This window comes from Dipodomys merriami, unplaced genomic scaffold (genome assembly GCF_024711535.1).
Source record: "Dipodomys merriami isolate MVZ:Mamm:240054 unplaced genomic scaffold, mDipMer1.0.p SCAF_26, whole genome shotgun sequence".
In the NCBI taxonomy this organism is placed as follows: Eukaryota; Metazoa; Chordata; class Mammalia; order Rodentia; family Heteromyidae; genus Dipodomys; species Dipodomys merriami.
The window spans coordinates 18,260,242-18,282,879 of NW_027204048.1; the positions used below are offsets into that span (position 1 = coordinate 18,260,242).

Consider the following 22,638-nt stretch of genomic DNA (forward strand, 5'->3'; position numbering starts at 1 on the left):
CAGTCATAAGGCTTGAACTCAGAGTCTGGGCGCTGTCCCTATGCTCAAGGCTAGCGCTCTACCACTTTGAGCCACAGCACCACTTCTGGTTTTCTGGTGGCTAAGTGGAGATAAGAGTCTTTTGGACTTACCAGCCTGGGCTGGCTCTGAACCACGATCCTCAGATCTCAGCCTCCTAAGTGGCTAGGATTACAGGCGTGAGCCAACAGCGCCCAGCAATATATGCTTCTTGACAAGCCAAATATCAAGAGCAATACCAAGAACTCAGCTCAGATTCATTCACATTCTTCCTTTCTGTCTTTTCACTACACATCCTTTCTTTCTTTCTATTTTATGGGAGATACAGCATAAGAAAGTCCCTATCCTGATGGAGGATCTGTTCTAGTGGGAAAAATAAGACAGGAAACATGCAGATGAATAGTTAACTAGTACACGTTCCATATGGGGACGTGAAAAGTCAAATGAATGAATTCTAGGATCAAGTTTGATAGGCTAGGGACCAGATGGGGATCACCCCTGACTGCAGAGATCCAGGGACGCCATTGAGAAGTGACATTTGCCTGGGATTGGTGGAAAGAGGAGGGGTCAGTCATGGAAGGGGTCTGGGTGCATGAGCTGTCCAGAAAATGAGAGCTTGTAGGAACAAAACAAATCCATTAGGTCTGCTTTCTCCTATGCACATTTTATCTTTTAGATGAAACTCTCTTTCCCTGCAAAACTGGAGCCTCAGTTTTCTACACCATGACCTGTAACAAACTTTCCACATCCCCTAGTGCTAGCACAAGGCCTGGCATAGAGTATGTGGTGGACAAAAGAGCAACAGTTAGAAATGAGCAACCATGGCTGGGAAGGTGGCTCAGTGGTAGAGTGAAGCCCTGGGTTCGATTCCTCAGCACCACATAAGCAGAAAAAGCGGGAAGTGGCACCGTGGCTCAAGTGGTAGAGCACTAGCCTTGAGCTGAAGAGCAGAGGGACAGCGCCCAGGCCCAGAGTTCAGGGCCCACAACCAATAGAAAGAAATCAAGGAAGGTAAGAAGGAAGGAGCAACCTCTGCTCATAGTATGAGACAGAGATCTCTGTCCTCGACACCTAGGACAGAGATGCAAACAGAAGCATCTAGAAATCACAGAAAGGAGCCAGTAGCACAAAAATAAGAGGCTTATTTGCAAGCTATTTAGTCTCAAAAGCTTAGTGACTTACCATGACCAGTGTAGTCAAAAGAATCTGCTTCATCGGGGGTGTCAAGTTCATCGACATTGATATCAATTTCATCTGGACTGTCCAGGTTATCATCAGAAAGAATAGAACCTTCGCTTTGGTCCAGAGAGAGGTTGATATTTGGTGCTGTGAGTTTGATTCTCCGAGGATGAGTGCCATTGAGACCCAGAGAATTCGGAGGTTCTATGGGAGGAAATAATAGCCACGTTATTAGACTACACACAGGGCTGGCACTGAAAATCTCCTTGACCAAGGAGGAGCTGCCGTGCAAAGAAAGAATCAAGTAAGTCACAAATAAACATTTCAAATTTCTTTTGAGCATGTGTTGGGGTTAAACCCTCCCGGTATAAGGGTGTTTTTGTGTATGTAGGAAGGGCTTTCTCGTTTTGCATACGAGGGATTGAACCCAAGGCCTTGCAAATATTAGGCAAGCCCTCTACCACTCAGCTACATCCTCAGCCCCAATTTGGTGTGGTTTAAAAGATTACTGAGCCAGGTGCTGGTGGCTCATGCCTGTAATCCTAGCTACTCAGGGAGCTGAGATCTGAGGATTGTGGTTCAATGCCAGCCCGGGCAGGAAAGTCTGTGAGACTCATCTCCGATTAACCACCAGAAAACTGGAAGTGGTGCTGTGGTTCAACGTGGTTGAGTGCTAGCCGTAAGCCAAGTCCCACAGACTGAACACACAGGCAGATAAAGCTGGGGTCTGAGAGATCGAGTGACCCAAATAAGGAACTTCAATATTCAAGTCATCTCTGAAACGAACTAAATTGAGCCCGACACCTTTTTCCTCACACATTTTTTCCCCCTCTTCACTGAGATCACACACTGAATGCAGAGAAAATGGCCCTCTTGGTGAATAATGAAAATGTTTGCATGCAGAATACCGCGGAAGAAAATGAGCAAATGCTCCTCTCACCCGGCCTCATGTCTGCAGAGCTGGGACTCAACACTCCCGCCTCAAAGGGGAGGTCCATTCCTACATCGTCTGACAGGGGTCTGGAGGAAAGAAAAAGAGAGCATGGACGATTGCATAGACTTGATTTTCACTGAAAAGAAAACCCAAAGATTCTAGGACATTTCCAGTGCAATTAAGGTGACCCAAATATATATATATACGACCTCACATTAGAATAGTTTCTGCAGTTACCACGCATGACAGCCATGAACACGAATTTCACCCATGTATGGTCACTTTCCCTACCAGCACACCTGAGTAAATACATTCCAAGTAAAACTGGAAAAGATGGAAATGCAAACACTTAACAAGTAATAGAATTTGGGGCGTAGTTAATATGCATTTTCAAATATATATATATACACAAATATCATACACATACATGTATGATACAATATATTATATATACATTACGTATATGAGCATATATACTTGTGTATGTTTTACATATGATATAAAAATCTTTTTTATGTATGGATGGATATGTGTACATATCTTTTTTTTTTTTTTGGTCGGCCGTGGGGCTTGAACTCTGGGCCTAGGCGCTGTCCCTCAGCTCTTCAGCTCAAGGCGAGCACTCTACCACTTGAGCTACAGCGCCACTTCTGGTTTTCTGGTGGTTTTTTGGAGATAGAAGTCTCACGGTCTCTCCTGCCCGGGCTGGCTTTGAACCGCGATCCTCAGATCTCAGCCTCCTGAGTAGCTAGGATTACAGCCGTGAGCCACCAGCGCCCGGCTGTGTACATATCTTTATGTACATAAGATATATATGAACAGACGTGTGAATATATGAGCTAATTCTGTTTTGCTCCATTTCTTTGGAGGTTTAAACATTCACAGTGGCATGTAGTGGTGAAGAGGGCTCTGGCGACAATGTGCCATCTCTTGTCTCTACTCAGTAATGGTCTCAGGCTCATTTGCATGAGGTTACTTGGTAAGACACATGCAGGGAAAAGGACAAGGTAGAGAAAATCCTGACCAATCCATATGCTCTTCTAGTATGTTGACCACTGTAGACCAGGAGTTTCTCCCCTTTTTTTTTTTTTGGTCAGTCTAGGGTTTGAATTCAGGGCCTCCCACTTGCTGAGTTTGTTTCCTTGACTGACACTCTACCACTAGACCATACCTCCATCCCAGCTGGTTAATTGGAGATGAAGTTAATTGGAGAAGTTAAGTGAAGTTAAGTGGAGTTTTCTGCCTGGGATGGCTTGGAAACATTATCCTTCTGGATCTTAGTCTTCAAAGGAGCTAGCATCACAGACCTGAGTCACAGCTATCTTGACTTATTTTTATTCCCTGCCTCTTATTCAGTAAATCCTTAAGGACTGTGATTTGTAATTTTCTTCTTGTTAGCTCCCATATAATTTCAACCATCTAGGATGATTCCTCATGACAAACGCACTAACCTAAATTTAAACATGCTAACTTTACGTTGAAGTTCCACATTTAGTTCTTTTTCTTTGTTTCTTGAATCTTTTCTCGGTGTATGTCTGGTTCTCCCAGTTTGAGTTTGATCAACTTCTCAAAGATCCAAGTCAAATATTTTTGATATAAAAAATCTACTATGGTAATAAAATAAACTCTATGTGTCTAGTGATAACTGCACTTGCTTTGTTTATTCAACAAATATGTATTGAGTGCCTGAGTGTTGAGAATAGAGAAACAAAACAGACCCTCTTTCCTCTTCCTCATAGTGGAACTGAGATGATGGATTGAAATGCGCATTTCAGAGCTGCTCTCATGAAGAGAAGTGCCTGTGTCTTACCTACTCTACAGGCTTCTTTATGACCACAGCACAAGGGAATACTATGGTTTGGCTCTTTAATGTCTGTAAAGGTCCATATGCTCAAGACATGATCACCAGCCTATGAAGCCATTGGGAGGTGGTGGAAGTTTTCAGAGGGGACTAGTGGGAGGAAGTTAGGTAATTGGGTACATGACCTTGAAAGGAATATTGAAACAGTAGCTCCCCTTCCCCCCTTCTTTGCTGCTCAATGAGCAGGTGCCATGATGTTTTCCCTTGCCACTGGAACATGGTCTGTAAACCGAAACCATAAACCAGAATAATTCTTTTCTCCTTGTAAGTTGATAATCACAGATATTTTGTTGCAGTAACAGAAGCCTAACAAAGGGAGTTTCTTTTCTCTATAGAGTGCCAATGGCTTTGCCCCTGTGTGGTCTTATAAACTAAACCTGCACCTTATCATTGAGACAGAGAAGTCTGGGAGTGTATCTTGGGGATAGAATATTTGCATAAAGCCCCAGCGCACACACACACATACACGCAAGTGAGTAAGGAATCAGCAAAGCAAGGCAGTAATACATTAGCAGGAACAAGACAGCCTTTGTCACACAGAGCTCCACTGTGTTTACTAGGTGAGAGAATACCAAATGCAATGAGAAGGCTGGGGCTGAGCCCAGTCCTGCAAGTCCTGGAACTCAGAGATGGGAGGCAGTTTCTAAAGCTACAGAAGTTTGTCAGGTGTTGTGGGTTTTTTTGTTTTGTTTTGTTTTGTTTTCATGACCCAATTCTACTTAATGTGGTTGAGAGCAGTTGGATTTCAACCCCTTAGTTCTGATACATCCTGTGAGCTAAATGGTAAGTTATTTCATCTTTTTTTTCCTGCCTCAGTTTCTCATCCATTAAAGGAGAGTGAGGCATGCTGAACATGAGCATTTAAAGAAAACTATCATCGATTATCATGGTAGTGCTTTGCGTCCTGAGGGGTCTGACTCAGTATCCAGCACTCAGTACAAGCCAATATCCGGTAACACACATTGAGCTGAAAGTTTGCACCTGAAAGACTCTAAATGCACTTGTGTTATTCCTCTAGTCCTCTGTTTAAAAGTCAAGGAACATGTGTGTTACTCCTCTAGACCTCTGCCTAAAAGTCAATGAACAAAGACATCAGATTCCTATGGTCTTGACACAGCACCCCAAAGTTCATGCCTTACCCAGAAAATAAACAGGAAAGTGATTTATATGAACAGATAAAATCAACATCAATTTCACAGATTTTTAAAAAAAATATTTGGCCATGTTGTGGAATAATCACAGGAACCCTGGCTAGGAGATCCTGGCTCTGCTCTGAGTTACAATCAATCCCCTTATTCCTATTGACAGGCTACTGAAATCTAAGGTCAGCCAACTATGTTTGTATGTGTGATTTGATTATTATAAATACCCAATAGTGTAGTGATTATGGGGAAGAAATACGATCCACAGAAGAGCCAGGGCCTGACTTTCAGGATCCTCCATCCCCCTTCATTTAAAAACGATATCCAAAGCAGAGTGCAAGAGTGTGTCACCGTTAGACAACACATTACGAAGGTCAGCATGAGTTAGGCATGTGACCAGGTAAGACAGTATTTCACAGCTGTACAAATCTGCACAGAGCCTGGAAACGCCCCCAAACTCTCGGATGTTCAGTACTCCTTTCAGCACAACACAGACACCCTGTGAAGAAGGTGCTGGAAAGCTAGTGGTGGCAGTCCTTGGGGAAGGAAAGGACTGAAGGCTGTGACTCTCTCCCAAGCAAATCTGAGAGAAATCCCAGCCATACCCTTTGAAAACGCTGCAAACACACGCATAGAGTATGCTCATAAATATCTGTAGAAATGAAGTGGCCAAACCAAACAAGGTAGTTGGTAGCGTAGTGAGATTATAGTTTCAGGAGCGTGATGAAAAGTCCGAGGCTAGGTTGTCTTTTCCCCCTGTAACACATACTTAACCTGGGGCTTTCCAGCGACAGAGTAGAGCCAAGCAGAGGCTAGTGGGGTTGGGGTGGAGGAATGGAGACACAAGCCTAACTCTAGTGTGGCTGAACTAGAGACATGTCTCCATCTAGAGGACGTGTCAGAATTGTTTCATGACTTCTGTGCTGGACAGTGTTGTAATATTATTATATTTTCACCGATTTTCCCCGGCTCTTTGCCTTTTGGGTATATGGTAATATTGCATTTTCTCTGCCTGCTGGGGATTTAGTGGCCACATAACCTGCCTTGGCTAGTCAAGGACAGTGAAGTGGGGACGTCCTTCTGAGCAGGAGAGGTAGGAGTGAATGGATGAGGGGATATTGCCTTCTTGCATCCGTGGCTAGGAATGTCTCCCTTGGGCATGTGCCCAGTGCCCGTGAGGAGCACAGAAGCCGACTGAAGCTCACTGGCTCTGTGAATAAGAAATGAATTTTTGTCCTGTCTGTTTATGAGAGTGTTTATGTCTCCTATGTGTGCTTCTGTGAGGGATGTCCAGCCACAGGAGGTCCAAGAAGTCACTTGGTTCTTGGAACAGATACAGATGCTTCTCGTTGGCTTGCAGTGGTCATCTACCTGTATGGATCATTTCACGTGCCCATAAATGGTGTCATAAATGTCCGAATGGCTCTTGGCAGAAGAAAGGTTCTTCACGCCTGGTACACAGTTAGCTTTTATTGTGTGCGTCACAGGGAGTATCTGACTCAACATTATGTTCAAAAGTTTATTTCCCAATTTTGATAACCCCTTGCCTAACATTCTCAATCAAGTCCTACATGGATGTCTTGTAATCTGGGTTGCTAAAGCCCGGAAGAATGATTTTTATGAATGGGGATCAAAGCTCAGAAAGGCATTGAATGCTTTCATATATTCAATGAATGAATGTTAATATATCACCTTTATGGTTTGGGTGAGAGTCACCGATTGCTTATTTAGTTTACTTATGACTTTTCCTTGAAATTGGCGTTTGATTTATTTATTTACATTTCTTTTTCTGAACTTCAAAAGGTTGTACAAAGGGGTCTCAGTGGTCAGTGCTTCCTGATCAGCGCCGTCCCTTCCTCATTCTTCCCCACCGCCTCTTTTCCCTCTTCCTTCATTCATTTGTCATCACTTGATTTCAGTACAATTACTTTGAGAGGATGTTATACTAGTGTCCATAGACACTTCAACTGCACACCTAAATAAATGGTCACATAAATTTAATAAAAAATATCTATTAATTTTGAGAGAGAGGAAGGAGTCTGTGCTGTGGCTGGTGGGTAGAATGCCCTGAACCGTTTTCTCCATAGCCATAGCTTCTTTAGTCTCTATTGCTTCGGTTACCACCCAGCTGCAATCTGAAAATACTCAATGGATAATTCCACAAATAAATAATCCATGAGTTTTAAAGAACTATATTCCAATATATTATTGTAAGTATTCTATTTTTATTGCCAGTTACTGATGTTAATTGATTGAAAAACTTTTATCACAGGCATGAACATAGGAGACAAAACATAGCATGCATATATAGGGTTTAGTACTATTCACAGAATGTATCTTGGCCCTAAAACGAGACTACTACCTCATTATAAATACCAAAAAAAAAAAAAGAATCCCTAGGAAACAGAGTATCCAAAGGTAACCTGAGGGCTGGAAATGTGGCTCAGTGGTAGAGTGCTTGCCCTAGCATGCATGAAGCCCTAGGTTCAATTCCTCAGTACCACATAAACAGAAAAAGCTGGAACTAGTGCTGTGGCTCAGGTGGGAAAGTGCTAGCCTTGAGCAAAAGAAGCTCAGGAACAGTGCCCAGAACCTGAGTTCAAAGCCCAGGACTGGCAAAAAAACAAACATACAAAACCAAAAGTAACTTGAAAGTAATCTAGGCTCTCATATACAGAAGCTAGATCTAAAATATACCAGGACATGGTAAATTATACAGGGCTCTAGGTATTCACACACACAGAGACCAAAGGAGGATACTATGCAAAGGCATCATGCCTATGTGCCTCTGATCATATAAAGTAATATTTATCAAAAGGAACTCCAAGAAAATGGAAACCAGGTTTTCTTCTCTTTTTTGTTTTGTTCCTGGGTAGGGGGTAGGGGGAGGATAACTGGGGCACAGAAATGGAGGACAAACAGTGAACAAATGCAGCAGTGGCTCACTAGATACTACATTGAGAATGAACTCTACGACTTGTAGGCAGGGACAAGCAGGGAAAGTCGGGAGCATGCAAGGGAAGGGGTGACATTGTCCAAAAGAAATGCACTCTTGGGGCTGGGAAGGTGGCTCAGTGTTAGAGCGCTTGCCTTGCATGCATGAGGCCCTGGGTTCGATTCCTCAGCACCACATAAGCAAAAAAGAAAAAAGCTGGAAGTGGCGCTGTGGCTCAAGTGGTAGAGTGCTAGCCTTGAGCTGAAGAGCTGAGGGACAGCACCCAGGCCCAGAGTTCAGGCCCCACAACCGGACCCCCCCCCCAAAAAAAAGAAATGCACTCTTTATTTGACTTATGCCAACTATAGCCTCTCTGCATATCACCTTTATAATAACAATTAAAAATAAATAAATAAAAAGAAATCCAGTGAAATTCCCAGGTGTCATACATGTCATTGCTAAGAAGATACTGAGAAGGCAGCATATAGGATTTCTAGATTAGACCCAGAACTTACTACTGCCTCCCAGGAGATGCGCTCTCTAGGGGCTGGGCATAAGCTGTAAACATGAACTGCTAAACAAAGCCATGGGCCTTAAGAAACTTCTCCTCTTAAAGAAAAGGGACTGAGGGCAAATTCTGTTCTCTGGCCATGCAAAGCATCATCTGCCCGTCACCTCGGCAGCTACAAGACTCAGGGATGCTAGTTATGTGCCAAGCATATCTCCGTGTGTATTACCTGAGTGATATCGGAGGCCCAAACCAAGAAAGTAAATGAAAATTCATCTCAGGTTATTGAAGACAGATGACCTTAAGAACCCAGGGAAACTGTGAGGTCACTTGGTAGTGCTTATGAGGTAGCATTCACTGGAAATCCACTGAAGAACAAGAAAATGTCTACTGACTGAAACATCAGCTAATACCTCAAAGAACTAACTAACTAACTAACTAACTAACCAACTACAACACTGAGATATGGGGCTGTCATAGCGGGCCCTGTCACTTAGGCTTTAAGCCATGCTGCTTACAAAAGAAACTTGAAGGCTTATGCATGTGGTCCCAGCTATTCTGGAGGGGGAAGAGATAGGAAGTTTGTAAGGTTGGGCACACTACTCAGGAGGCTGAGATCTGAGGATCATGGTTCAAAGCCAGCCCAAGCATGAAAGTCCATGAGACTCTTATCTCCAATAAACTGCTCAAAAAGGCTGGAAATGGAGCTGTGGCTAATGTGCTCTAGCCTTAAGCAAGAAGGCTCAGGGACAGCACCCAGACCCTGAGTTAAAGCCCCAAGACTGGCACACACACACACACACACACACACACACACACACACACACACACACACACACACACACACACACACACACACACACACACACACACACACACACACACACACACACACGGGTCTCATGTCCATAAACCTAGCTTCTCAAGAGTCTGAGATCTGAGACTCACATTTGGAAGCCAGTCCAGACAGACAAATATAAGACTCTTGTTTCCAGTTAACTAGTAGAAAGCTGGAAGTGGAGGTATGACTCAAGTGATAAAGCAATGGCAGTAAGCAAAAAAAGCTGAGCAAGAACTTGAAGCTGTGAGTTCAAGTCCCAGTACCAGCACATACATTTTTAAATTAATTTTTAGAAAATAAGCTGTCTTAGCTAACAGTGCCACTCAACTGTTTAATTAAGTCAGAGAAGACACAGTGCTGTTAGGTGTCTTCATTCTATTTATACTAACTCAAATGTGGTCCCTTAATAGTCATGAATGCCAACCAGTGAAGGACATCGGTGTAAATGGAATTCTCCCATGAGAGACTGGATCCCACCTGAAACCGCATGTAATTCTTAATAAAGAAAGCCAACAAAAGCATGACCACAGGCCTGACCGTACAAAGAATGACCTATACACAGAACATTTTTCTCAGTAGTCCAAGGTTCCCTGTTGTCCCTAGAATAGTACAAATCAAGACTTGTCTGTTTTACACATCTGGATGTGGAGACGAAGGATTGTTGCAGGACTTGCCAGGTCCAAGGCCAGGTTCTCTTTACTCTGAGGTGAACAGAAGAGCGGGTACTGGCCCTAAGAGATACAGATCACATTTCTAGATACTTATACTTCCTGGCACTACCTCGGTAGCAGCCAGAGCCCTTTATAGGGTAAAAATCATCCTTCCAAGATTGGCTCCCGAAAAACAAAGCTCCAAAGACGTAGGGTAATCGAGTCAGGACCGGCAGTTAATTGTTCATTAGCAAAATTATCAGATAGTTACTCTGATGTATTTTGTGACAATCGTTAAATACACAGAAAGTTCCTTTGTGTCAGAATTACTCAAATTCTTCGGGCTTCCTCTTATGTAAGTAAGATAAGCAGGTCTGATAAAGTTACTTTTTCTAGAAATAGAGATTAAAAAAAAAGCTTCCGCTTTCTTTGTTAGGTGCATAAATTAGCTTAGAGGCTGGCGGATTGCCAGTTCCGGATTCTGGTCTGATAAAGAAACAGTGACTTTGAGGAGAACAGCACAGGTCCTGGCAGTTCCCAGAGCACTTATCACATTGCTCAAGACGAGAGGCCAGCCAGACCAGAAGGGATTCCCACTCAGCTCCCCAAGCTGATACCAAGGACCAGAGGTCCCTCAACAGGAAGCCGAGGTCAAGCCCTTGAATCAGATTACTACCATGTCAGTTCTTTCCCAACTCCAACCCCCAGAATTGATCAGCATTGTAGCCAGAAAGAGTCCTAGCAGAAGCCAGATGGGCAGGAGAGACAAGGCAGGATGGACATAGGGAAAGGACAGGACAGCAAAGAAGAGAGAGCTAAGCAGGCAGCATTCACCCAAATACCATTTTCACCAGGGAACTCAGAAATGCCCACAAATGTCAGATAGAGGTTCAGAGCAGCAGGGACACAGTGCAAGCTTCTTAGGAGAGGTTGAATTCTAAAAATCTGTGAGTTGACGAAAACTACTTTCTACACCATCAGAAGGGTTGCTGACTTCTCCCTGAATATAACATAAATGGCTTGTTTTTTTTTTTCTTTCCTTTTGGTTTTTTTAGTGTCTATGCTGGGATTTGAACTCATGGCCTGGACACTGTCCCTTAGCATTTTTGCTCAAGGCTAATCCTCTACTACTTGAGGCACAGCTCCACTTCTGGCTTTTGCTGATTAATTGGAGATAAAAGTCTGCCCAGGATGGTTCTGAACTGTGATCATCAGCTCTGGTCTCCTAAGAAGCCGGGGATTACAAGCGGGAGCTACCAGTGCCCAGTTCATAAATGGATTCATGTACACAGTTTCTTACAATGAATCTTTCAAACACTAAAATTTAAAGAACATTGAGAGAGTGTTTCAGGTAATGATTTAATATTTTATTGTAAATGTAGGTTTGGAGTTGCATGAGAAACTACCTTTTACTGTAGACTATATATTACTCTTTCATAGTTTTCTATAACCATACTAAGATTTCAGTGTAGTTTTGTTGTTGATATAAGATGGAATTAGATGACATGATTATACCTTGAGAGGAACATATACTTGTTTATAAAGGGAACTGATAACCTCAACTGAGATTACTAAAACTCAATATAACAAAACTGAGTCCAACATCTGAACAAAACAACTATATTGTGGTGTTTTTAAAAAGTGTTTATACCTGGTGTAGGTGGCTCACCTGTAATCTTAGCTATTTAGAAGGCTGAGATCTTAGGATCACAGTTTAAATCCAACCTGAGCAGGAAAGTCCATGAGACTCTTATTGCCAATTAACCACCCAAAACCTGAAGTGGAGCTGCGGCTCAAGTGGTACAGCACTAGCCTTGAGCAAAAAAAGCTCAGGGATAGTGCCAGGCTCTGAGTTCAAGCCCCAAGACTGGCGAATACACACCAAAAAAATGTTGATAAGTTATTTTAATTAACTCTAAAAGGTAGACTGAACATTACTTCCAAAGACCAAGATAAAGTAGAGTTGATGGTGTGTAAGTTTGAAGAGTAGGTCTTTAAAGACCTTGTGGTTCCCTCTTTCCTTGCATTTTGTGTGTGTGTGTATATGTGTTTGTGTGTGTGTGCGCGCGCGCATGCTCGCCAGTCCTGGGGCTTGAACTCAGGGCCTGGGCATTGTCCTGAGCTTCTTTTGCACAAGGCTAATGCTCTACCATTTGCACCTCAGCACCATTTCTGGCCTTTTCTGAATAGCTTATTGGAAATAAGAGCCTCATTGACTTTCCTGCTTGTGTTGGCTTTGAACTCTGAGATCCTCAGAGTAACTAGGATTACTGGGGTGAGCTACCAGGGCCCGGCTGCTTACTTATTCTTGAATCATGCAGACTAGGGAAGCCACCAGTTATGTTGCAAAGCCATTCAAACAGCCCTGTGGACAGGTCCAAGTGACTAGGAACTGAGGGTTTCTACCACAGAGGGGCAGAGAGCATGGCTCAGTGGCAGAGCATGTGCTGAGCATTTGGGAGGCCCTAGTTCAATCCTAGTTCAATAACATAAGAAAGAACACCTTCTACCAATATTCATAGGATTGATATATCCTAGAAGGCATCCTCCCACATTACCAGTCGTGCAGATGGCTGATGAGAGCAACTAATAAAAGACCCTAAATCTGGGCATCGGTTGCCCACACCTGTAATCCTAGCTATTCAGAAGGCTGAGATCTGAGGATAAGGGTTCAAAACCACCCCAGGCAGAAAAGTTCATGAGACTCTTATTTCCACTTAGGTACCAAAAAATCCCAAAGTTGAGCTATGGCTCAAATGGCAGAGTGCTGACCTTGAGCACAAAAGCTCAGGGACAGTGCCCAGGCCGTGAGTTCAGTCCCAGCACAACCATCATCATCATCATCATCATCATCATCATCATCATCATCATCTCTAAGCCAGAACCATCTACATACTTCACTGTTGAATTCCTGGTTCACAAGAACTGGAAGGTAATAAGTTTGCTAAGTTTGGGATAATTTGCTGTATAGCATGGCTAACTAACCTAGTGATTATCTCTATAGATCACTAAGTCTCAGGCTGTCACTCATTCTTACTGTTCTTTCTTTCCAATCTGGTTGGTTTGGTGGTCTTATAGACACCATCCTCTCCCATACATAATGCCTTCATTTAAGCTTACCCTTGGTAAGCTTTATCTGTCTGATCTTATTCCTTCCTCCTACATTGCTAACTAAATATGCTCCCCTATTCTTTAAAACCTTTTAATATTCCAGCTGCCTCTAGAAAAAGAGTCCGGGCTCTAGCAGGCTCAGGAGGCCTTTGAAACCTAGCCTCCATCCCTAAGCCTTCTCTCTCATTCCCTTCATTTCCCCCAGCATCCTGAGCTAACCTTGCTTAGATACCTCTTCACCTACTGCTAGGAATCTACAGGATTTCAGATTTCAAATCTGTCGTTTCAGATCTGAAACTGCTCTGCCTCATCCCACACACCACCGCACACAGCCAACTCCCAACAAACGACTTTTAATTACAAGTTAGTCTTTCTTCGAAATGAAAGTCGGGGATATTAAGTCACCCATATCTCCAAATAAAATATATAAAATAAAATACCAAGTAAAAATAACAAAATAAATAAAATTTAAAAATAAGAAATAAGAACTCCTCTTTGATGCTATTAGAAGCACCTGGGAGTGGGTTGGGGAAGAAAAAAAAAAATAAGGCTATTAGGAGGGGAGGGAGAAAAGCTGTGGGTGCTCATCACAGCCTTCAGTGCCCAGGGCACCAGCTTCTGGAAGATTCCCCAGCACCCACCCGGGTCTCACCCAGGCCCTGCCCTTGGTACCCCCACATCGTCAGCTCAGCACCACCTGGCATTTATCCTGTGTGCAGACCAGTCCACCGCTGCCTCCGAGCCCCACCTTCCTGTTGGAGAAAAACCAACAGAGCGGCCCTCCCTTCGCCAAGGTGACGGATAATGGCTGTACTGCCACAGTTCTACGTCCATTCCTTTACGAGTTTAAGACGTGGAATCATCACAATGCCCTGGACAATACGGCTCCAGAATGAGAGCAGCCAGAGCGCGCGTGCATATCCGCTAACTGCTGTTCTAGCAGGCCTCTGGAGGACACTCAGGTCTGACCCTGACCCAGAGTTTTTCTGTAAAGATCCAGATGCAAAGTATGTTAGGCTTTGCATGCATTACAGTCCTACAAGCTGGTTGCACCAAGATTAATTCATTTTCTTAACAGTTTTGAAGGCTAGGTCGAAATCAAGATTTTGGTAGAATTGTTTTATTCCAAGGCCTTTCTCCCGGATTTACAGACTCCTGTACTGGTTATATGTGCTTCTTTTGTGAACTCACCATCCAGGAGTTTTCTTATTCCACTGAGTTGTTAGTATTAACTTCTTCATATGTAGGAAGAGCCTTGGGCTGGCTTTGAACCGTGATCCTTAGATCTCAGCTTCCTGAGTAGCTAGGATTACAGGCCTGAGCCACTGACACCTGACTGTTATTGTGTTTTGATGGTGCTGGGGATGGAACCTGAGACTTTGAGCATAGTAGACAAGTGTTGTAACTCAGAGCCGCACACAAACCCAACACTGTTTCTGCTGGCATCCTTTCTGTGAAGGAAGCAGGTAAGACTGGTCCAGAGGATCATGCTACCAGCTGCTGGGAGGGTGGGGGCCATACACACTCCCGGGCTGCGCACACTGCCCAGCTACTGGAGCTTGGGGACCGCACACAGGTACATGCACAGCGCTCTGTCTCTTTGGAAATAATAACATCCCATTTTTATTTTCTGGACTTCTTTCCTAGAAGGTTGGTTGTTCTTTGCTTTCTTTCCTCTAACACTAATTCTTTCCTCTAATATTTGTCTTTTCAGTCCTGCACAATCACTGCTGGCGGGCCACCTCTTGGACACTGGATTGTCACCTCTGGACCTTGGCTTTTCCTGGAGAAGACCAGGAAATGGCTTGTGGCAAGATCCCGGCAGATTCCTGGAATCCATCTGCATCAGTTCCCCAAGAGCTGACAGGACTGAGTGGTTCAGACAGGAAACACACAGGGGCCATTCGGACCTGGGTTCCCCAATGTCTAGGGAGAAGCAAGTCAAAACAGAGGCTAGGGCGATATATTTAAGCCATCACTTCCCACAGTCCTTACCCAGAGGGCCAATTCCGTGGGCCTGTGCCAACAGCTCTGTGCCAAGTACATGTGGAAAACTCCCTAAATGGCATCCTCCCGTTACAAGGCACTCGACCCTGGCACACGCCCTGGAGGGCTCTGGAGAAAACAAGTCTGTTTGATTTTCTTCTCGTTTTGACCAAGTAATCTTTTCTTTTCTTCCTCCTCCCTCTCCTTCTTTCTCCTCTTTCCTCCTCCTCGATTCTCCTCTCCCCTCCTCTCTCTCTTTCTCTCTTTCTGTATGTGTGTGTGTGTGTGTGTGTGTGTGCGCGCGCATGCTGGTCTTGAACTCAGAGCCTGAGCTCTGTCCCTTAGCTTTTTCACTCAAGGATGGTGCTCTGTCACTTAAGCCACACCTTCACTTCTTTGTTTTGTTTTGTTTTGTTTTGGGTGGTTAAATAGTAGTAAGTCTCACAGACTTACGTGGCTAGGCTGGCTTCAAACCTCAATCCTCAGATCTTAGCCTCCTGAATAGCTAAGATTACAGGCATCAGTCACCAGCACCCAACATTATTATTGCTTTTACTATAAATATTCCTAAGAGATTTGAGGCCAACCTAAATATCTACTCAATTATGAGTCTATAAAGCAATTGCAGAACCCAGAAGTAATGCTTAAGACTCATCACTGAAACCTGAAAAACTATGTATGAGAGTTGAGGGCTTGTCACCAACCATACAACAGTCAGAGTTTACCGATACACCCATGACCGCATTGGTGAAATGTTCATTATAGCTCAAAATATGAGTGTATATGGTAATAGGTCTTTTTCCCAGAGGTAATTAAGTTGCAATGAGTTCATTAGGATGGACTCTAATCTAACATGATAGGTGTTGTGATTAGAGGAGGAAAGTTGTGCACAAACACACAGAAGGAAGACCAGGAGAAGACTTGGGGAGAAGGCAGCCATAGGTAAGCCAAGGAATGGGGCCTCAGAGAAAACCAACCTTGGAAGCATCTTAAATCTTGGCCTCCAATATCTGAGAAAAAGGATTTCTATTGATTAAGCCAGCCTCTCTACAGTACTTTGTTATGGGAGTCCCAACAAATGAAGACAGCATCTTGTTTGGATTCTGGAAGGAGGGCAGTGGTCCTAACAATTATGTCCTCTATCAGAAAGCCTTTCTACCGCGGCCAGACAGAGCGGGGATAGGAGGAGCGAGAGAGGGAGGGGGGTGGGGAGAGACCCAAGTTTGGGCCCTGAAGGCTGAGAGGAAACTCTTACAGGTACCCTGCCTCAGGGCGTAATCATATCAACCAAGCTAATTTCACAAGACTTGATTAATGTCACACTCTCGGGAGGGAAGGCTCGGTAATCACACCTCTGTGCTAACCTCAATGGGAGAACTGACTCAGTCATTTCTTTTCTCATCCGTTATATCTTTGATATATCAATTCGGACCTTATTTAAAGGCAAAATGTACTTGCTTTTAAATCCCTGTCGTTCACAGCACTACAGCATTTCATAGGATTCTATGATTCTACCTTACACACCCTTCATCTATTCTGCTTACTAGGTCCCAAGGGGAGATAAATGTTAGGGCTGGCTTGTAAACTTAGGTCATGGTGAGGCACAGGTGGCTCATACCTGTAATCCTGCCTATGAGGATCAAGGTTCAAAGCCAGCCTGGGCAGGCAAACCACAGGGACCTTTATCTCCAATTAACCAGCAAAAGCCAAAAATAGAAGTGTGGTTCAAATGACAGAGTGCCATGCTGGCCTTGAGCGGAAAAAGCCAAACAAGCGCACAAGGCTCTGTGCTCAAGTCCCAGTGCAGATACACAAAATGCTAGTACAGAGGAATAAACTTAATAACCTAAGAGCCACCACACACCCATCCAGCTAGCGGGAGACAAGCTGGAGCTAAAAATGTGGCAAAGAGATGAAAATTTTCACCAAAGGATCATTACAGGAAACCCAGTCTCTGTTCTTACAGCAAAGACATGAGATTTGATCACCTCACAACTTACGTGTAATGCACAGACTTCCTTCCCATGGCCTGCCCTGGGCTGAATCAACTCTGTTGGAGGCTTGCTGTCTCATATTCTCAATGCTCATCAATTAGCTCAGCTCTCCTTTCTTTTTTTTTTTTTTCTTTGTTTTTGGGTCCGGTCCTGGGGCCTGAACTCTGGGCCTGGGAGCTGTCCCTCAGCTCTTCAGCTCAAGGCTAGAGCTCTACCACTTGAGCCACAGTGCCACTTCTTTTTTCTTTTTGCTTATGTGGTGCTGAGGAATTGAACCCAGGGCCTCAGGCATGCAAGGCAAGTGCTCTACCACTGAGCCACCTTCCCAGCCCCACCCAGCTCTCCTTTCATCTCCATTTTATCTGTCCTTTTGGTCTCCGTCCTACTCATACTAAGGTATTTTTCTTTCCTGTTTAGTTTTAGAAAGAGCTACCTTTTGATTTCATCAGCTTGCCTGGAGGGAAAGAGAGAGAAACAGAAGAGAGAGAGAGAGAGAGAGAGAGAGAGAGAGAGAGAGAGAGAGAGAGAGAGAGAGAGAGAGAGAGAGAGAGAGAGAGAGAGCAATTAGTTTTACTTCTTCCTACCAGGGTGAAGTCAGAGATGGCGCTGTAATGAGCCCTGTATCACAGGCAATCTTAAGGCACAGGATCTTGTTAAAATAATGCCCAAGTTCTGAAAATGGAATTGTTTTATTTTCCCCAGATGCAAGTAAGTGTAAAGGTTGAAAGGAATTAGGAAATGTCACCTTACCCTGAAAATAGAAGTGTGACAGACTGTTGTGGAAAGCCTTGAGACATTTAAATGCATGGACTAGATTTTGCTGAGTGCTTGTGAGAGGCCCTGGGCTGGGAGAAAATATCACAAGCCAGGACCAGCACAGATCCAGTGATCGCAGGGCTCATTTTCTTTCCTGCAATTCGAAATGAATTCTAAGCTGGAAGCTGGTAGCTCACATCTATTATCCTAGCTACTCAGGAAGCTGAGATCTGAAGATCCCAGTTCAAAACCAGCCCAGGCAGACAAACCCAAGAGACTCTTATCTCTAATGAACCACCAAAAAGCTAGAACAAGGGTGTGGTTCAAGTAATTGAATGCCAGCTTTGAAGGGAAAAAGCCAATCAAGAATGTGAGGCCGGGCTGGGAAGGTAGCTCAGTGGTAGAGTGCTTGCCTCGCATGCATGAGGCTCTGGGTTCAATTCCTTCGTACCACATAAACAAACAAAAAAAAGCTGAAGTGGTGCTGTGGCTCAAGTGGTAGATCGCTAGCCTTGAACTGAATAGCTGAGGGACAGTGCCCAGGCCGATTTCAAGCCCCACGATGACAAAAAAAAAAAAAAAGAATGTGAGGCCCAGAGTTCAAGTGTGTGTACCAGCACACGCACACACACACACGCACACACACACACGCACACACACACACACACACACAGGATTGCATGAGTTTTTTTCAGCTTTCATTACTAGCAGTTGAACCTTAGGATGCAAAAACAATCCAGAGAATTGAACAGCAAGCAAAGTAGCAAGTAAGTAGGTTGCTATCAGAATAAGAGATCCAACTTTGGCAGTGGTCTTCTAATGGTAAAGGAGCCTAGCCTAGACAGGGTGGTGAGGGGAGGAGGGAGTGTTGGTCTAACTTCTTCTAAACCCCTCATACGCCTACCCACCCCACAACACAATTCCTGCTAACATTCACCCACAAGCCACAGGACAAATTCTTTCATAGTCCAATGCAGACAGGGTACTAGCGGGCAGACTTTCCCTTTAGCTCATTTTGTCTCTGCCCCTTCTCACTCCTTTTCCTTCTTCCCAATTATACTATTCACTGGAATTGGTGATGAACTGACCATATACAAATACAACTCCTGCTGGAACTTGGCTTATGAGAAGCTTCTGCCTACAAAATTTTGACATAGCAAAGAAGGGCAAGCAATAGTAGGCAGCCAAGGGAACAAACATTGGCTTTCATTTGCTGTAGGTGAATCCAATCTTTCTCGCGTTGTGACTTATTTTGAGTACCTCAACCTATATACAAACCTCACACCTCATCTTCTAAGGAATATTAAGGAATATGGAGCTTATATAGAACAAGAAAGTATGTTATCCTTCATATAAAAACAGCTCTTAGTGAAGAGATAAATCTTTTCAGGGTACAAAGCCACAAAAGAAAAGAATATTTTGCCAGGCACCGGTGGCTCATGTCTATAATCTTAGCTACTGGGGAAGCTGAGATCTGAGGATTGTAGTTCAAAGCCAGCCCAAGGGTAAGTCTGTGAATCTCTGATCTCCAATTAGTCAGCAAAAAGCCAGAAGTGAAGCTGTAGCTCACGTGTTAAGCAAAGCCCTTGAGAGAGAAAGCTATAGGAAACTGAGCAGGCCCCAAGTTCAAGTATCAGCTCACTTATAGGCAGGGGCACATGCGCGTGCGCGCGCGCAAACACACACACACACACACACACACACACACACACACACACACACACACACACACAGAAGAGAAAAAGAAAATTCAAAGAGAATGGAAATAGGAACTAGAATGACCCAAAGAGAGCCCTAACCCCAGGAAAACGGTTAACTAGACTTCCTACCAACTAGAGAAAGACTGAGGCTTACTATCTTTAAGCACCTAAGGGGCTTTAGACCTTAAGGAGGAGATAAAGGGTAACTTTGCATTACAAAGCCCAGTCTCCAGGGGATGTTTAAGTGCTGGGAGTTAGTTGAACACAGCCTAATCTTCTTTGTCTTTGAAATGTAAAGCAAGGTCCCAGTATGTTAGAGTACAGAGTTTTCACCTAATTTGCCCAGGGAGACATTTCTATAAAAAGCAAGAGTTTCCCTCCTAGATAAGAAGTCTTTCAGTGGTTTTTTGTTTTTTGTTTTTTATCAATAGAAGAAATTCCCCAAGCCCTGTTTTTTGTTTCCTATCTTAATCTAGACTTTTCTATTCAGTGCAGACAGTCAATTCAGAGGTTCAATTTGATGGAAACATATTAAATGAAGATTTCTGAAATGACTCACTGGGAAGTCGCTCACCCTTTCTCTATAGAAGGGGCTGGGCAGCCATCTGGTAGTGGTACTGGCACAGCATTAGCTAGGCTGATCCCACGTCCAGCTCAGTGCTCTGCCCTCAAGCAGAATCCTCCACTCACTTCTGCCGACCCGAGTCCCCCTGCGCCCTCGTTTCCACCAGGGAATCTAGCAATCTGTGCGTGGAAGTCTGGGCGGAAACGTGTCAGGTGGTGACCGTGTTGGATTCCTTGAATCAGTGACTTTCTCGGTGAGCTACGGGTATGCTTTCTGCCTGGGTTTTTGAAAGGATGAAGAGATGGAGGTCTAAAGCTGGCTGTGGAGAATGACCTATTTCTGCAGCTGAGGAAGCAGGTGAGATCCAAGATGAGAGAAATAAGGGGGTGTCCTTACTGGTTTCAATAACTTTCACAGACAGACACAGCGCTATCTCTAGACACATGACAGAATGAGTATGAAACAGAAAACAATACATATGAGAATATATATGTATACATATATACACACTGTCCTAACAAGAATATACATATATATATATACACACATCTACGCTGTCCTAACAAGAATATACATATATATATATACACATCTACGCTGTCCTAACAAGAATAGATATATATATATATATATATATATACATATATACACACACATCTGCACACTGTCCTAACAAGAATACACACACACACACCTGCACACTGTCCTAACAAGGATACACACTCACACTCACACACACACACACATCTGCACACTGTCCTAACAAAGATACACACACACATCTGCACACTGTCCTAACAAGGATACACACACACACACACACATCTGCACACTGTCCTAACAAGGATACACACACACACACACACATCTGCACACTGTCCTAACAAGGATACACACACACACACATCTGCACACTGTCCTAACAAGGATACACACACACACACACATCTGCACACTGTCCTGCTTCTCAACTCACCCGGATAAAGACCCTGCAAACACTCGCCAGGCAACTGTCCAACCGCTCGCTTCCTTGGCTTTTTCTGTCCATCTCCCCCTCTTCCACACAAAAGCGTGGGGTGACCCACGCTGAGGGAGGGGTCACCGCTAACCACCTGACGTCAGGTGACCCACGCTGAGGGAGGGGTCACCGCTAACGACCTGACGTCAGGTGACCCACGCTGCGGGAGGGGTCACCGCTAACCCCCTGACGTCAGGTGACCCACGCTGCGGGAGGGGTCACGGCTAACGACGGATGTCCAGGCCCGGGCGGGCGGCCCCACGCCACACGGCCCGCGAGAACGAAGCCCCGCCGGGCGGCCCCGGCCTCCTCCGCCCCGGCCTCCTCCCCTGACTCTCCCCGGCCTCCCCCGCCTCTTCCCCCTCCTCACCCCGGGCCCCGTCCTCCCCCTCCTCAGCTTCCCCCCTCCCCCCGCCTCCCCCCCGTCCCCCTCCCCGGCCCCCTCCCCGGCCCCCTCCCCGGCCCCCCTCCTCCCCCGGCCCCCTCCCCGGCCCCCTCCCCGGCCCCCTCCCCCGGCCCCCCTCCTCCCCGTCCCCCTCCTCCCCCGTCCCCCCTCCTCCCCCGGCCCCCTCCCCGGCCCCCCTCCTCCCCCGTCCCCCTCCTCCTCCTCCTCCAAGCCCCCAGAGCGACCGAGGCGGCCCGCCGCCCGCCGCCCGCGCCCCTCCTACCGGTGAGGCCGACCCCGAGCCGCGCCAGCCGCGGCCGCGGGCGCTGCGCGCTCAGCCTCGGTCTCAGCCTCGGTCTCCCGGCCGCAGCCGCTCACACCCGAGGCGCAGCTTCGCCTCCATGATCCGGTCACGTGATCGCCGCCCATCACCTGCTCGGGATCTCCCGCCTCAGCCCCGGGTCCCTAAGGCCGGCTGGGGAGGGGGGGGGGGGGCTCAGGCCGGCTCCCGCAGCCAGGCCCAGCTCAAAACACAGCTCGCAGATTTGGTACCCTTGAAACCTCCTGCACACACACAGAGACATGCACACACAGACATGCACGCAGAGACATGCACACACAGACATGCACACAGAGACATGCACACACACATGCACACACACATGCACACACGTACACACAGAGACATGCACACACACATGCACACAGAGACATGCACACACAGGCATGCACACACATGCACGCAGACATGCGCACACACATACACACATGCACACGCGCGCACAGACATGCACACACACATGCACACACAGAGACATGCACGGAGACATGCACACAGACAGACATGCATGCACACATGCACACAGAGACGTACACGCATGCACACGCAGACATGTACATACATGCGCACACACATGCACACCGACACACACAGACAGACATGCACACACGCACACACACGTACACATGTGCACACACATGCACACACAGAAACGTACACACCTGCACACAGCGACATGCACACATGCACAGTGCACACATGCACACACATGTAT

General features: G+C 45.4%; 1 protein-coding gene across 4 annotated transcripts in view; it reads right to left on the reverse strand.

Annotated features, from left to right (window-relative positions):
• Prune2 (prune homolog 2 with BCH domain) overlaps positions 1–22,638 on the reverse strand; it is a 215,175-nt gene that overhangs the window by 40,129 nt on the left and 152,408 nt on the right. For all 4 annotated transcript variants that reach the window (XM_070035781.1, XM_070035783.1, XM_070035782.1 and 1 more), the window contains exons 10-11: positions 2,138–2,217; positions 1,201–1,401 (exon numbers count right to left, since the gene is read on the reverse strand). In XM_070035781.1, coding sequence (XP_069891882.1) covers positions 1,201–1,401; positions 2,138–2,217 — 281 coding nt within the window. The remainder of the gene's footprint in view (positions 1–1,200; positions 1,402–2,137; positions 2,218–22,638) is intronic.